The sequence below is a fragment of the Trachypithecus francoisi genome, unplaced genomic scaffold, assembly GCF_009764315.1.
Source record: "Trachypithecus francoisi isolate TF-2019V2 unplaced genomic scaffold, Tfra_2.0 Lachesis_group10, whole genome shotgun sequence".
Lineage (NCBI taxonomy): Eukaryota > Metazoa > Chordata > Mammalia > Primates > Cercopithecidae > Trachypithecus > Trachypithecus francoisi.
Window position 1 is genome coordinate 73,703,484 of NW_022681455.1, and position 14,393 is coordinate 73,717,876.

The 14,393-nt window shown below is 45.3% G+C and overlaps 1 protein-coding gene across 3 annotated transcripts in view; it reads right to left on the reverse strand.

Annotated features, from left to right (window-relative positions):
• Positions 1–305: 305 nt before the first annotated feature.
• The window catches only part of LCMT1 (leucine carboxyl methyltransferase 1), a 70,620-nt gene continuing 56,532 nt past the window's right edge, over positions 306–14,393 (reverse strand). For 2 of the 3 annotated variants that reach the window (XM_033217709.1, XM_033217710.1), the window contains exons 8-11: positions 9,575–9,676; positions 7,966–8,057; positions 3,522–3,619; positions 325–554 (exon numbers count right to left, since the gene is read on the reverse strand). In XM_033217709.1, the coding sequence (XP_033073600.1) occupies positions 532–554; positions 3,522–3,619; positions 7,966–8,057; positions 9,575–9,676 (315 nt within the window). In that variant the 3' untranslated portion in view covers positions 325–531. Of the gene's footprint in view, positions 555–3,521; positions 3,620–7,965; positions 8,058–9,574; positions 9,677–14,393 lie in introns of all 3 variants that reach the window. The other variant, XR_004438823.1, reaches the window with a different exon arrangement.

Here is a 14,393-nt window from a genome sequence, read left to right on the forward strand (position 1 = left end):
GACCAAGATGAAGGAGGCAATTGAACAGGCCAGCGTGGCCACGGCGGAGGCAGGAGCCGGAGAAGAGCACTAGCCTCGCATCTGGTGGAGGCCAGGGGTCAGGGTGTGAGGCACAGTGTCACGTGCTGCAACGAACAGCACGTGAGGGAGTAGATCCTAAAATGGACTCGAGGTCATGGGCCGAGGGTGACTCACAGGGAGTAAGTCAAGGTCAAAGCAGACTTGGGGTCCTTGGCTTTAGCTAACACAGAGATGAACCCTGGCCCGCCCAACCCATGGGGCACAGAATGAGCAGTGGCAGCCAGCAGAGTTCCAACCACAGGAGACTGGTGGCAAGTGAGATTTATTTAAACACCGACATGTCAACGGGAACAGGAAGAGGAACATGTGTGACCACCATAGTGATCGAGGCTTCTCAGCGTGTGGGATGAGACCTGCGGACGAGGCCCGCCCAGCGCTCAGGGAGCTTGCAGGTACCCTCCAGGAGGGCGAGTGGCCTCCGCTTCTGGCTCGGCACAAGCCTTCAACAGATTAATAAGTTATCTCCTTCAGCCCTGAGGGGAGACACACAGACACCATTAGGAGACCCTGGTGGCCAGGAGCAGCGGCCCCGAGAGGACCCCCAGTGACCGGCTCAGGGGCACCAGTCACACTGCTGACCACTGCAGCACCGCCCGCCTGCTAACATAAAAAAGGTTTCGTAAGGACAAAAGGTTGGGCAAGACTGTGTTTATGGGTGGTTTTAAAAGGATTAAGAAAGCATTATAACAGTTTATGGACTGTCTGCAGTTAACGCCAAAAATCTGCCCTTTATGTGCTGAACTTTGAGCAGAGGCAGAGATGGATCTTCCACATAGACAAGCACTGATGTCCCAAAGCAGCCAGGGGTCAGTGGGGACAAAAGAAATTCCTGACATTAAAATGCTCAATATATTGTTCCTTTGTTAGAACTAGAGTTCACATAAAAGTATTACAAATAACCTACATTTCCAAAAACATGGAAAAATTAATTCCGCCATAGTGACATAATATAATATTATAAAGCCATTACAATTATGCTCATTGAGCATTTTTAACTGCCAGTGGGAAGTGCTAAAAGTTATAATATTAAATTGAAAACACTTGAAATCAAAGTTGCATAAATATAAAAATTCAACTCATTATAAAAACAAACAAAACAATATTTAGAAACAGAGGGGAAGGGAAAAGTTGCAAGAGATCATCTCTGACTGACAGGCATACAGGTGGATTTTCTTTGTTATATTTTTTAGAAGCTTTCAACTTCCCTACTACGAAGTATTTTTTTAATATAATTAAGAGGAGGATAATATAAAAATACGCCAATAGTGACTTTTTTTTTTTTTTTCTGGAGACAGAGTCTCGCTCTGTTGCCCAGGCTGGAGGGCGGTGGCACAGTCTCAGTTCACTGCAACTTCTGCCTCCCAGGTTCAAGAGATTCTCCTGCCTCAGCCTCCCAAGTAGCTGGGACTACAGGCATGCGCCACCATACCCAGCTACTTTTTGTATTTTTAGTAGAAACGGGATTTCACCATGTTGGCCAGGCTGCTTTCGAACTCCTGACCTCAGGTGATCCGCCTGCCTTAGCCTCCCAAAGTGCTGGGATTACACGTGTGAGCCACTGCACTCAGTCCACCAATAAATGACTTTAAATCCAAAACAAACGTGAAGGCCAGGCACAGTGGCTCATGCCTGTAATCCCAGCACTTTGAGAGGCCGAGCCAGGCAGATCACTTAAGGTCAGGAGTTTGAGACCAGCCTGGCCAACATGGTGAAATTCCATCCCTACTGAAAATACAAAAAGGAGCTGGACATGGTGGTGGATGCCTGTAATCCTAGCTACTCAGAAGGCTGAGGCAGGAGAATCACTTGAACCCAGGAGGCGGAGGCTGCAGCGAGACGAGATCATGCTACTGCACTCCAGCCTGGACAACGAGCAAGACTCCATCGCAAAACAAACAAACAAACAAACCAAAACCAAACCAAACCAATGTGAAAGGTGTGTGTGGGCTGAGCTGCACAGTTAGGCAAATCTGTGTGGAATGACAAGTCCAAAGGGCTGATTATCAGTCTCAAGTCAACCTGGAATTTTTGCTTAGGGGATGGGGGAGGTCCTTGCCTCTGCCAAGTTCTGTTTCGGATCAGCTGCCTGCTTGTGATTGCATGTCATGTGGATTACATCCGGGGGAAGCTTGAAAGGAAGCCATTCCACTGAAGGCCGGAACTGGGATCTAAAGTGGCCCCCATGGGTCTGGAGAGATACTCAAAGCCTAACCACTGGGGGAAGCAAGCCCAGCAGGGGGCAGCTGAAAAGGAGCTGGGCCACGACCAAGACCAAGGTAACAAGAAACATAGATGGCTCCACACCTGCTCCCCGTGGCCCTACTCGGCCACAGACAGGGATGTGCACCTTAACGAGAAGAGGGAAAATTCAGCCGCTAGCAGCATGGGTTGGTGAGGGAGATGGAAGGATCTGTGCGTTTAACATCCAGTGAACCTGGTTGTAGGTGGATGGAAAAGACACACGCCGGTTCCTTTTCTGGAGATTTTTACTTTGAACTCTCAAGTCTTTTACCTTCCAGCTGCGGGAACTCCACAGTACATCTCTCAAGGGTTGTTTTGGGCTACATGGCTTAAACAGTTCTCCTGGTTTTTGTGCTACAAAAACATACAAGATATAACAGCAAATTCTCTGGATATGCTCACAGATACTTGTACATGATCCTCTAGTTCTTTCTGGGCCCAAAGTTCCAAATATATCTTTCAGTTTGGGAAGAAGAAAAGTTCCGGCCAGCCATAGTGGCTCATGTCTGTAATCCCAGCACTTTGGGAAGCTGAGGCAAGAGGATTGCTGGAGGCCAGGAATTATTTATTTATTTTTTACTTTTTGAGATGGAGTTTCGCTCTTCTTGCCCAGGCTGGAGTGCAATGGCACAGTCTTGGCTCACTGCAACCTCTACCTCCCGGGTACAAGCGATTCTCCTGCCTCAGCCTCCCGAGCAGCTGGGATTACAGGCGCCTGGCACCACGCCTGGCTATTTTTTTTCTTTTTCTTTTTCTTTTTTTTTGTATTTTTAATAGAGACAGGGTTTCACCATGTTAGCCAGGCTGGTCTCGAACTCCTGATGTCAAGTGATCTGCCCGCCTCAGCCTCCCAGAGTGCTGGGATTACAGGCGTGAGACCCCGTGCCCAGCCTACTTGAGGCCAGGGATTCAAGACTGGCCTTAGAGAGACCTCTACAGAAAATCAGCCCGGCTCCTGTAGTCCCAGCTACTCAGGAGGCAGGAGGATCGCTTGAGCTCAGGAATTGGAGGCTGCAGTGAGCTATGACCGCACCACGGTACTCCAGCCTGGGTGACACAGTGAGACCCTGTCTCAAAACAAGACAGAAAGAAGACAGAAAGAGAGAAAGAGGGAGGACAAAAAAAGGAGAAAGGGAAAGAAAAGGAAAAAGAAAAGTTCACTATTTCCAGGTCAAGGCAAGAAAAGTACAATCACGCACCGAGCTCATTTCCTCCTTTGGTTGCCCAGCAAAGGCAGTAATGCCGCATGAGCTGCTCCAGCAGCTCCATTTCATCCAGGAATTCAAGTGATTCTATCCTGTGGGAAGAATTAAAATAGAACAATCCCAGGGTCTGCATTGAAAAGGAAGATCATGGCCCATAGTTACGGATATGAAAAAACGTTCATGGTAGGTTAAGTGGAAAGAAGGCGGCTATAAAATAGTAATTATGATGTGGCTCCACTTTAATTTCTTTTCACTGAAAAGAAACAAAGTCAAAACACAAATGACAAACTAGAAACATATATTTGCAATTCAAGTGGCAAAGGGTTGAGTTCCTTATTATATAAAGAGCTGTTAAACTTTAGTAAGAAAAACTAGTGGTAACTGGAGGAGACGGGCAGAGTAAATTGAAGCAGATTGATACTGTCAAAACAGGACACTATGCAGCCATTTTAAAACATGGGGTAGGTCCATACGTATTAATAGGCAATAACCTCCAAGACATATCATGGAATTTAAAAAGCAAGTTGTGTCATTTAAAAGGCAAGTAATGTGCACAGTACACTACTCTCCATGTAAAGAAAAAGTGAGACAAATTTGTCTGTATATGTACAGACTTTTGGAAAATATAGAAGAAACCAGAAATGGTACTTGTCTCTTGAGACAGAAGGTAGTAGACCAGCAGTGAGGAGGGTTGTTTTTACTCTATACTACTTTATTCTGGCTTTATAAAAAATTATATGCATGTATGACTTTTCCAAAAAAGCCTTGTAAATGTAAACTTTTAAATATACATACACAGGTTGGGTGAAGCGCCTCATGCCTGTAATCCCAGCACTTTGGGAGGCCATGGTGGGTGGATCTCCTGAGGTCAGAGTTCGAGACCAGCCTGGCCAACATGGTGAAACCCCATCTCTACCAAAAATACACAAATTAGCCTGGCATGGTGGTGCCCACCTGTAGTCACAGCTATTCGGGGGCTGAGGCAGGAGAATTGCTTGAACTGGGAGGCAGAGGTTGCAGTGAGCAGAGATCGCGCCACTGTACTCCAGCCTGGTAACAGAGCGAGACTCAGTCTCAAAAAAATAAATAAATAAATAAATATACACACACAGAGAGAAACATGCACAAACACATGGAAACAGCTTTTTAAAAAGTTTCTGTTTGCTAGGAGCAGTGGCTTACGCCTCTAATGCCAGAGCTTTGGGAGGCCAAGATGGGAGAATCACTTGAGGCCCGGAGTGTGAGACCAGCCTAGGCAATATAGCAAGACTCCATCTCTATCAAAAAAAAAAAAAAAGTTTATGTCAAACTATGTACACACTATGGAGGAAAAGTCAGGCATTTTCAAAAAGTACACAGAATAAAATTAAAAAAAGAAACAGGATCCAAATTCCTACTATTCACAATAGCCACTGCTAACATCGAGTCCTGCCAGTTGCCCAGGCCTTGTCTGTTATATGTGTGCACGTATGCACAGGTGTGAACACATGTGCATGTCTGTGCATGTTTCTGTATTTGTGATTTCATTCCCGTCTTGGTATGCAGGCCTCAGGACCACATCTGAAGTAAGAATGACTACACATTAAGTAATGTGGTTGCTTCCCAAGTCATTCTACCAGAGACATCCAAAGCAGATCTGATACCAAGTTCTAGAAAAATCCATCACCATACTGAAGGCTCCAAGATGGTTATTATCAAGTACAGCTATCAGGAGACACTACTAATTATTAAGCTGTTCACTAGAATGAGTGCTCCCAAGGGCAGGAATGTCTTTTGTCCTATTTTGATCATTGCTGTAACCCTGGTGCTTAGAAAAGTGCTGGGTACACAGCAGACACTCAGCATTTGTTCAATGAATAGCCTCGCCTTAGACTTATACTCCACAGTTTCTGGCAAAAGCAGATACAAACTACGTGGCATTCAGAGAGCTGGGCAGGCTGTTCGGCCTGGCATAGACAGACAAAGGCCTTCCAATCTCCTTACCCACCACCCCCGCGAGGGTTACACGTTGCTGTCTACAGAAGTCCTGGAAACATGAGACAAATGACTTCCTGGAGGCAAGAGTTTCCTTGTGGTTGATGCTAGTCACAGGCTCCTTTCTGGGCATCTAGAAGCAGTCCCAGAGCAACCCCGTGTCAGGGATGTTCAGAACAGTCGTCTTGACATACAGCAAATGAAAACCAACCTGTGGAGAAGGATGCTTCCAGAAGAATCCAGGAAGCACTGACCTGATCACGTGGAGACAGCACTTTCTCAAACCCTCCAGGCTTTCATGGCCAATTATTCATGTACATATTTGGGAAAACCAGTGATATGTCTAAATGTTAATAAGTTATATGGAAAAGCAAAGCCAAAAATTCTTCTCATGATCTTGTAAGAGACCAAAGGCTATTGATCTTAGATCTCCAAAGGCAAGAAGAAAGCACGAAGCAGGAAGCACAGAGTGACTACAAAAAAAAGAGCTGAAGTGCGCACTAGGACTGTACATAGATGCACGACAGTGATGTTCTCTCCAGTGTTGTTTATAACAGGGAAATGAAAACAAGATGAATAAACAAGACACCACAACTAAATGCCCAGCTACAGACATTTTTAACTATTTAAAAATTATTATCAATATACTATATCCACATATCAATACAAATACTATGTACCCTATTTTTTTTTTTTTTTCGAGACACAGTTTCGCTCTTGATGCCCAGGCTGGAGTGCAATGGCATGACCTCAGCTCACTGCAACCTCTGCCTCCCAGGTTCAAGCAATTCTCCTGCCTCAGCCTCCCAAGTAGCTGGGATTACAGGCACCCGCCACCACGCCCGGCTAATTTTTTGTATTTTTAGTAGAGACACGGTTTCACCATGTTGGCCAGGCTGGTCTCGAACTCCTAACTTCAGGTGATCCACCTGCCTTGGGCTCCCAAAGTGCTGGGATTACAGGCGTGAGCCACCAGGCATGGCCCTATGTACCCTTAAATGGGACATGGCAACCCTCAATATTTTGATATGTAAAGGCACATACAATCTATTGTTTTCAAAAAGGATGGTGGTTTACAGACCAGTATGTGTAGTATGAATCCACAGATTAAAAAAATAGAAATCTATGTATTAATAAATATTTATCTTTCTATCTATCTAGGAAAAGACTATTCCCCAATATGTTAAGAACTGCTGCCTCCCAAGTGTGACTACAGAGGGGACAACTACTTTATACTTCATGCACTTTATAATGCTTGAGGAACTTTTTAGAACCACAAGCATAGATTTCCTTTATAATGGGGAGAAGTCCATTTAAAAACCCACCAGCCCCTTATACGTCCTTGAGCAACGTCGTTTTCTTCCCTCTCCAAAGTTATGTAAAATTTCCACTGCCAGGCTTGCTCTGGGAGTTTTCCAGGTGTAACTGCTTGTTTCTACTAAAATAATCAGTTTGGGCATAAGCCCTATCTCAGCTAATAGCTAATGAGTTACTTTCAAGCTGCTATCAGTGTTTAACTTGTTTCAAAATAGGTCTAGTTAGGGTCTTTTTTTTTTTTTTTTGAGACGGAGTCTCACTCTGTCGCCCGGGATGGAATGCAGTGGCCAGATCTCAGCTCACTGCAAGCTCCGCCTCCCGGGTTTACGCCATTCTCCTGCCTCAGCCTCCTGAGTAGCTGGGACTACAGGCGCCAGCCCCCTCGCCCGGTTGGCTTTTTGTATTTTTTAGTAGAGACGGGGTTTCACCGTGTTAGCCAGGATGGTCTCAAACTCCTAACCTCGTGATCCGCCCGTCTCGGCCTCCCAAAGTGCTGGGATTACAGGCTTCAGCCACCGCACCCGGCCGGTCTTTTTGTTTTTTTTTTTGAGAAGCAGTCTTGCTCTGTCACCCAGGCTGGATACTGTGGCGCAACCTCAGGTCACTGCAACCTCCGCCTCCTGGATTCAAGTAACTCTCCTGCCTCGGCCTCCTTAGTAGCTGGGATTACAGGCCTGTGCCACCACTCCCGGCTAACTTTTGCATTTTTATTTATTTTATTTTTTGGAGACAGAGTTTTGCTCTTTCACCCAGGCTGGAGTGAAGTGGCGTGATCTCAGCTCACTGCAACCTCCGCCCCCGCCCCGGGGTTCAAGCGATTCTCCTGCCTCAGCCTCCTGAGTAGCTGGAATTACAAATGTGTGCCACCCCGCCTGGGCTAATTTTTGTATTTTTAGTAGAGACCGGGTTTCACTATGTTGGCCAGGCTGGTCTCGAACTCCTGACCTCAAGTGATCGGCACACCGATGCCTCCCAAAGTGCTGGGATTACAAGTGTGAGTCACTGTGCCTGGCCTTGTGTTGTTTTTTTTTTTTTTTTAAATGAAATCTCCACATATTGTTCTGTTTTTCTGCATTAAAGAATAGAGGCAATCATGCCTTCAGTTCACAATGAATGCCCATCAAGCTGACGCTCACCAACCCCATACCTGCTCACTTCAGCTCGAGGTAACCTGTTGTACAACTCCATCATGTCGACGGCCGATGCTGTTTCCCACCCATTCGACAGGAGCCGTTCTTTCTAAAATGTGCAACGAAGAGAAATGGAGAACTAGAGAACTACCAGGCACCGGCTTACAAATCTGAGACACTATTTTGTTTTAAAGAGACAAGGTCTCACTCTGTTGCCCAGGCTGAAGTGCAGCGGTGTGATCATAGCTCACTGCAGCCGTGACCTACTAGGCTCAAGCGATTCCTCCCCCTTCAGCTGCCCAAGGTGCTGGGATCAGAGGTGTGAGCCAGTGCGCCTGGCACTGAGACGCTCTTAAGCACACCAGACCTCCTCTGAGCTGACTCCTTTCTCAAAAGCACATTCTAGACCCTAATATCTTCTTTTTACTTTCTGACTTTCCATATTGAACAAGCATTCCAAAGAGAAGTACTTCCAAAGAGAAATAAAGGAAGAACTTTTCTATGAGCGACAGTTTTTTAAAGCATTCTAATGGTTATGTGACAAAAGACATGTAAAAATGAACCTATTTATTTATTAATTTACTTACTTATTTTGAGGCAGAGGCTCACTCTGTTGCCCAGGCTGGAGTGCAGTAGCTTGATTTCGGCTCACTGCAACCTCCATCTCCCAGGTTCAAGCAAATCTCCTGCCTCAGCCTCCTGAGTAGCTGGGATTACAGGCATGCGCCACCACACCCGGCTAATTTTTGTATTTTTAGCAGAGATGGGGTTTCACCATATTGGCCAGGCTGGTCTCAAACTCCTGAACTCAGGTGATCTGCCTGCCTCAGTATCCCAAAGTGCTGGGATTACAGGCGTGAGCCACCGCGCCCACCCAAAAAAATGAACCTATTTATATGCGGGCAGGGGTGGGAGTTGTTTTGAGAAAAAATAAATGACTTTTTTAAAGGAAGGGGGCATTACGATAGAGTCAAAGAGGTTTAAGGGACATATCAATCATCTACAAAGTGTGGACAATGTTTAAATCCTGATTCAAACACATCAACTATAAAAAAAAGGTTTTTTTAAACAACTGGGGAAATTGAACATGAACTGGGCATTAAATGCTATGACGGAGTTGTCAGCTTGTGAGGTATGATCTGTGAAACGGTATCATCATCATCCTGGGAGAAGCAAGTCCTTATTGGTAGGTGATTCACATGCGTATTTAGGGGTGAGATCATGTGCTGTCTGGGATTTGCCTGAAAATATTCCAACATCAACAAAAAAATTGTGGGAGAATACAGGAAATAATACTGATAAAACAAGTAATACTGAAGTTAGGTGATGGGACGTGTGTTTTTATTTTACCATTCCCTCTACCTTTATGTTTGTTTGAAAATTTGCACAATACAAAGTCAAAATAATAGGATGTAGGAAATGTAAATGTGTATTTTCTACACCAAGATGGCAAAGCAGGACTTGGTCTTCCCAGTATCATGAACTAGCAGCCCACATGGAGGCTCAGCAGCCTATGGTGGCAGGCACTGAACAGGGCTTCTCCACGATCATATCTGCAAAGAAAGACCTTTATATATCTTGGTTGACTAAGGGTCCAAATGGATGTCCCAGTTCCTGCTCTCTGACCTGTGACTCTAATGACTTGCAGGTCTCCACTCCCGCCAGGTCACACTGGCGTCTCCGCAGGTTTTCAATCATGATCTGCCCAAACCGATCACCCATGTTCACCTAGGAGGGAAAGAGAAGGTAAGATATTACTCTAAGAGTTTGTTAAATATGCAAAATAAAACATCATCATCCTATTTTTAAGCAACAGAGGCTGACGCTTGATGATGCACACCCAGTGTAGGAAAAGGACTGAGGGGCAGGCACCAGCACAGTGCTGGCGGGAGCATAAACTTGGGTAGCCCTGGAAGGGCAACTGGGCAGGATACACCCATTTTAAATGCTCAACCTGGCCAAGCGAAGTGGTTCACGCCTGTAATCCCAGCACTTTGGGAGGCAAGGAGGGCGGATCACGAGGTCAGGAGATCGAGACTATCCTGGCTAACACAGTGAAACCCCGTCTCTACTAAAAATACAAAAAATTAGCTGGGCATGGTGGCGGGCGCCTGTAATCCCAGCTACTCGGGAGGTTGAGGCAGGAGAATGGCAGGAACCCGGGAGGCGGAGCTCGCAGTGAGCCGAGATTGTGCCACTGCACTCCAGCCTGGGCGACAGAGCGAGACTCCGTCTCAAAAAAATAAAAAAAATAAAAAATAAATGCTCAACCTGTGATGCACCAATTCCACCGAAAGCAATTTACCCTACAGATACACTCACAAGTGTATGCTAAGATGCAAGAATGTTTATCACAGCATTAGGTAAAACAGGAAGAATCTGGAAATAACTCCTGGCATGTCTGTATAATGAAATCATATATAGCCATGAAAACAAGAGAAGGAAGACAGATACAGAAATGAAATGACCTCTAGGGTAAACTCTTGAAAAGTGAAGTATAGAGGAGTATGGATAGTATACGCCCATCTGTCTTCAAGGAAAAAAAGAATCTCTATGTACATAGAAAAATTCTGGAATGTGGCAGCCTTGCTTTCCAGATTAGAGGACCAAGGTCTAGGGCAGGAGAGAGATTTACTTTTCCTTGTCTACCCTGTTGTATTTTTAATTTTTCTACCCTGCATGTGGTATTACTTTTCTAATTACAAAAACTGATCTTAAAAACCCAAAATTATATGTGAAAAACGCCAGGAAACAATATTAGTGTATACCATTGTAGTATATACACTATTGCTTTTTCAAAAATTCACCACTTTCAGCCAGGCATGGTGGCCATGCCTGTAATCTCAGCACTTTGGGAGGCTGAGGCGGGCAGATCACTTGAGGTCAGGAGTTCAACACCAGCCTGGCCAACATGGTGAAACACCATCCCTACTAAAAATACAAAAATCAGCTGGACGCAGTGGCACGTGCCTGTAATTCCAGCTACTCAGGAGGTTGAGACAGGAGAATCACTTGTACCCAGGAGGCGGAGGTTGCAGTGAGCCGAGACTGTGCAACTGCACTCCAGCCTGGACGACAGAGAGACTCTTGTCTCAAAAAAAAAAAAAAAAAGGATGGGTGTGGTGGCTTATGCCTGTAATCCCATTACTTTGGGAGGCTAAAGCAGGTGGATCACTTGAGGTCAGGAGTTCGAGACCAGCCTGACCAAAATGGTGAAACCCGTCTCTACTGAAAATGCAAAAATTAGCTGGGTGTGGTGGCAGGCAACTGTAATCCCAGCTACTAGGGAGGCTGAGGCAGGAGAATCGCTTGAACCCGCGAGTCGGAGGTTGCAGTGAGCCAAGATCACACCACTGCATTCCAGGCTGGGCAACAAGAGCAAAACTCCATCTCAGCAGGGGAAAATCCACTTAACAATATGAGAAATGATTTTTGGAGTGCACATGACAGCACTGCCAGACAAGAACCAACACTATTTTGGTGGAGAGAAAGGAATGTGGCACTAATGATCACATGGCACTTCTTCATTCCAGATAGAAAGTGTTTGTCAGCACATACTCTGTTGTTTTACTGCCTGGGTTTGAATCTTTGCTTGACATTTAAGAGCTTTGAGGCTGTGTGTAAACTACATAACTCTGTGCCTTAGTCTCCCCTTACCTATAAAATTAGAATAGTACTAGTATCTACTTGTGGCCAGTTGTGATAATTACATAAATTAAAAGGCTAGGTGCACTGGCTCACACCTGTAATCCCAGCACTTCGGGAGGCCGAGGTGGGCAGATCACTTGAGGTCAGGAGTTCAAAAGCAGCCTGGCCAACATGGTGAAACCCCATCTCTACGAAAAATACAAAATTAGCTGGGAATGGTGGCACACACCTGTAATCCCAGTTACTCAGGAGGCTGAGGCAGGACAATCACTTGAACCTGGGAGGTGGAGGCTGCAATGAGCCAAGATAGTGCCACTGCCCTCCAGCCTGGGTGACAGGGTGAGATTCCATCTCAAAAAATAAATAAATAAGTTAATCTATGTAAAACTCATAGAATAGTCCCTGCTATATAGTAAGCAAAATCTAAGAATTTGCTACCACTGCTTTAGAATTATTATTGAAATTATTATCATCCATGTAGTTTTGTCATCTTAAACTACTAATTAGAAAACAAGCTAAGCATGGTGGCTGATGCCTGTAGTCCCAGGGCTTCGGGAAACTGGGGTAGGAGAACTGCAGAAGTTTGAAACCAGCCTGGACAACACAGCAAGTCTCCGTCTCTCCCAAAAAAAAAAAAGAAAAAATTAACCGAGAATGGTGGTGTGCACCTATAGTCCTAACTAATGGGGAGACCAAGGTTGGGGGATCACTTGAGCCTGGGAGCTCAAGGCTGCAGTGAACTATGATGGCACCACTGCACTCCAGCCTGGGCGACAGAACAAGACCCTATTTCTAAAAAAAAAAAAAAAAAAAAAAAAAGCAAACAATGTAAGGCATGTGAGCAATTAATACATGGTTGTGAGGGTGCTGATCATTTTGTGTTTGTTAGGAAATTACTGAATTAACTTAAATGTTCATTATGCACCAGGTGAGGGTGGCGGGTGGGAGCAGAACCGGTTGAGGGACAGCTATGGGCAACATTTTGAAAACTGGCACATTCCCAGGCTTGCTCCAAAGTGACAAGATCTCTGGTCAGAATTCACTGAATCCATCATCTCTCATATGATGTTGAATAAACACCTGTTCAACAAAAGAATACACAAACTAAGGAAAGTAAAGGTAGAGGCACAAATCTGAAACATGTGGAGTATGGACAGTGGAATTTGTTTCCCCAGATGTGGTTATCCTGAAAGCAAAGATAGGTCCCCAGGATTTGTTCACATGAAAAGAAAAGACCAGTGAGGCCACCTTCCATTACATCCATCCATCAGGATGGAAGACAGAGTCTGAGGAGCGCTCCCAATTAAAGAGAGGGAAGGATGCAAAATTAACCAATCAAGAACCATCTACACAGGAACCTGGGCAGGAAGGGACCTGGAAAGGAAGCTGAGAGATCAAGGGCTAGCCCTAGATCTGTCCATAATTACGTGACACTGGGTAAGTCCCCTTATTGATCTTATGTGTGATAAAATAAAAAAGAAAAGGAGATTTAAAAAATAAAACTGACCAACTCGGGCAACATGGCAAAACTCTGTTTCTACAAAAAAAATTTAAAAATTAGCTGGGCATGGTGTGTGCACCTGTGATCCCAGCTACTTGGGAGGATCATCTGAGCCCCAGGTCGAGGCTGCAGTGAGCCATGATCCCTACCACTGCACTCCAGCCTGGGTGATACAGTGAGACCCTACCTCAAACAAACAAATAAATAAAAAGCAATACACAATAAAAATAGTGAGCATGTATCAGTGCTTATCATGCGATAAGCCACTGACCAGCATCTCAGGAATCCCCTTAATAATCTGGAGAGAAGGTATTATTCTTTTTTTTTTTTTTTGAGATAGAGTCTCACTCTGTCATCCAGGCTGGAGTACAATGGTACAGTATCAGCTAACTGCAACCTCTTCCTCCCCGGTTCAAGCGATTCTCCTGCCTCAGCCTCCCAAGTAGTTGGGATTACAGGCATCTGCCACCATGCCTGGCTAATTTTTGTATTTTTAGTAGAGACAGGGTTTCACCATGTTGGCCAAGCTGGTCTCGAACTCCTGACCTCAGGTGATCTGCCCACATCGGCCTCCCCAAAGTGCTGGGATCACAGGCATGAGCCACTGTGCCCAGCCAAGAGTGGGTATTATTTCTTTAAAAACAAAAAACTGGGGCTCAGAGACAGCAAAAAATAGCTAATGCTTACTTACAGCTGGGCAACACTGTCAGTACTTTTGGATACATTAACTCATTTACATCTCACAACAATGCTATGAAGTAGGGACTATTATTTTCAGATGAAGAAACAGGCACAGAGGGACAGCCGGGCATGGTGGCTCATGCCTGTAATCCCAGCACTTTGGGTGGCTGAGGCAGGCAGATCACCTGAGGTTATGAGTTTGAGACCAGCCTGGCCAACATGGTGAAACCCCATCTCTACTAAAAACACAAAATTAGCCGGATGTGATGGTGCACACCTGTAATCCCAGCTACTTGGAAGGCTGAGGCAGGAGAATGGCTTGAACCTGGGAGGCGGAGGTTGCAGAGAGCCGAGATTGCGCCACTGCACTCCAGCCTGGGCAATAAGAGTGAAACTCTGGCAAAGAAAAGAAAGAAAAGGAAAGGAAAGGGAAAGGGAAAGGAAAAGAAAAGAAAAAAAAGAAACAGGCACAGAGGGGTTATGTAACTTGCCCAGGTCACACAGCAGGAATGCCCACCTCTGGAGCATGGACCTTAGGCAGCTGTGCTGCCTAAGGTCACATAGCGGAGAGCACAAGCCAGGGCCAGGATTCAACCCAAGCTGGGCTATTCCAAA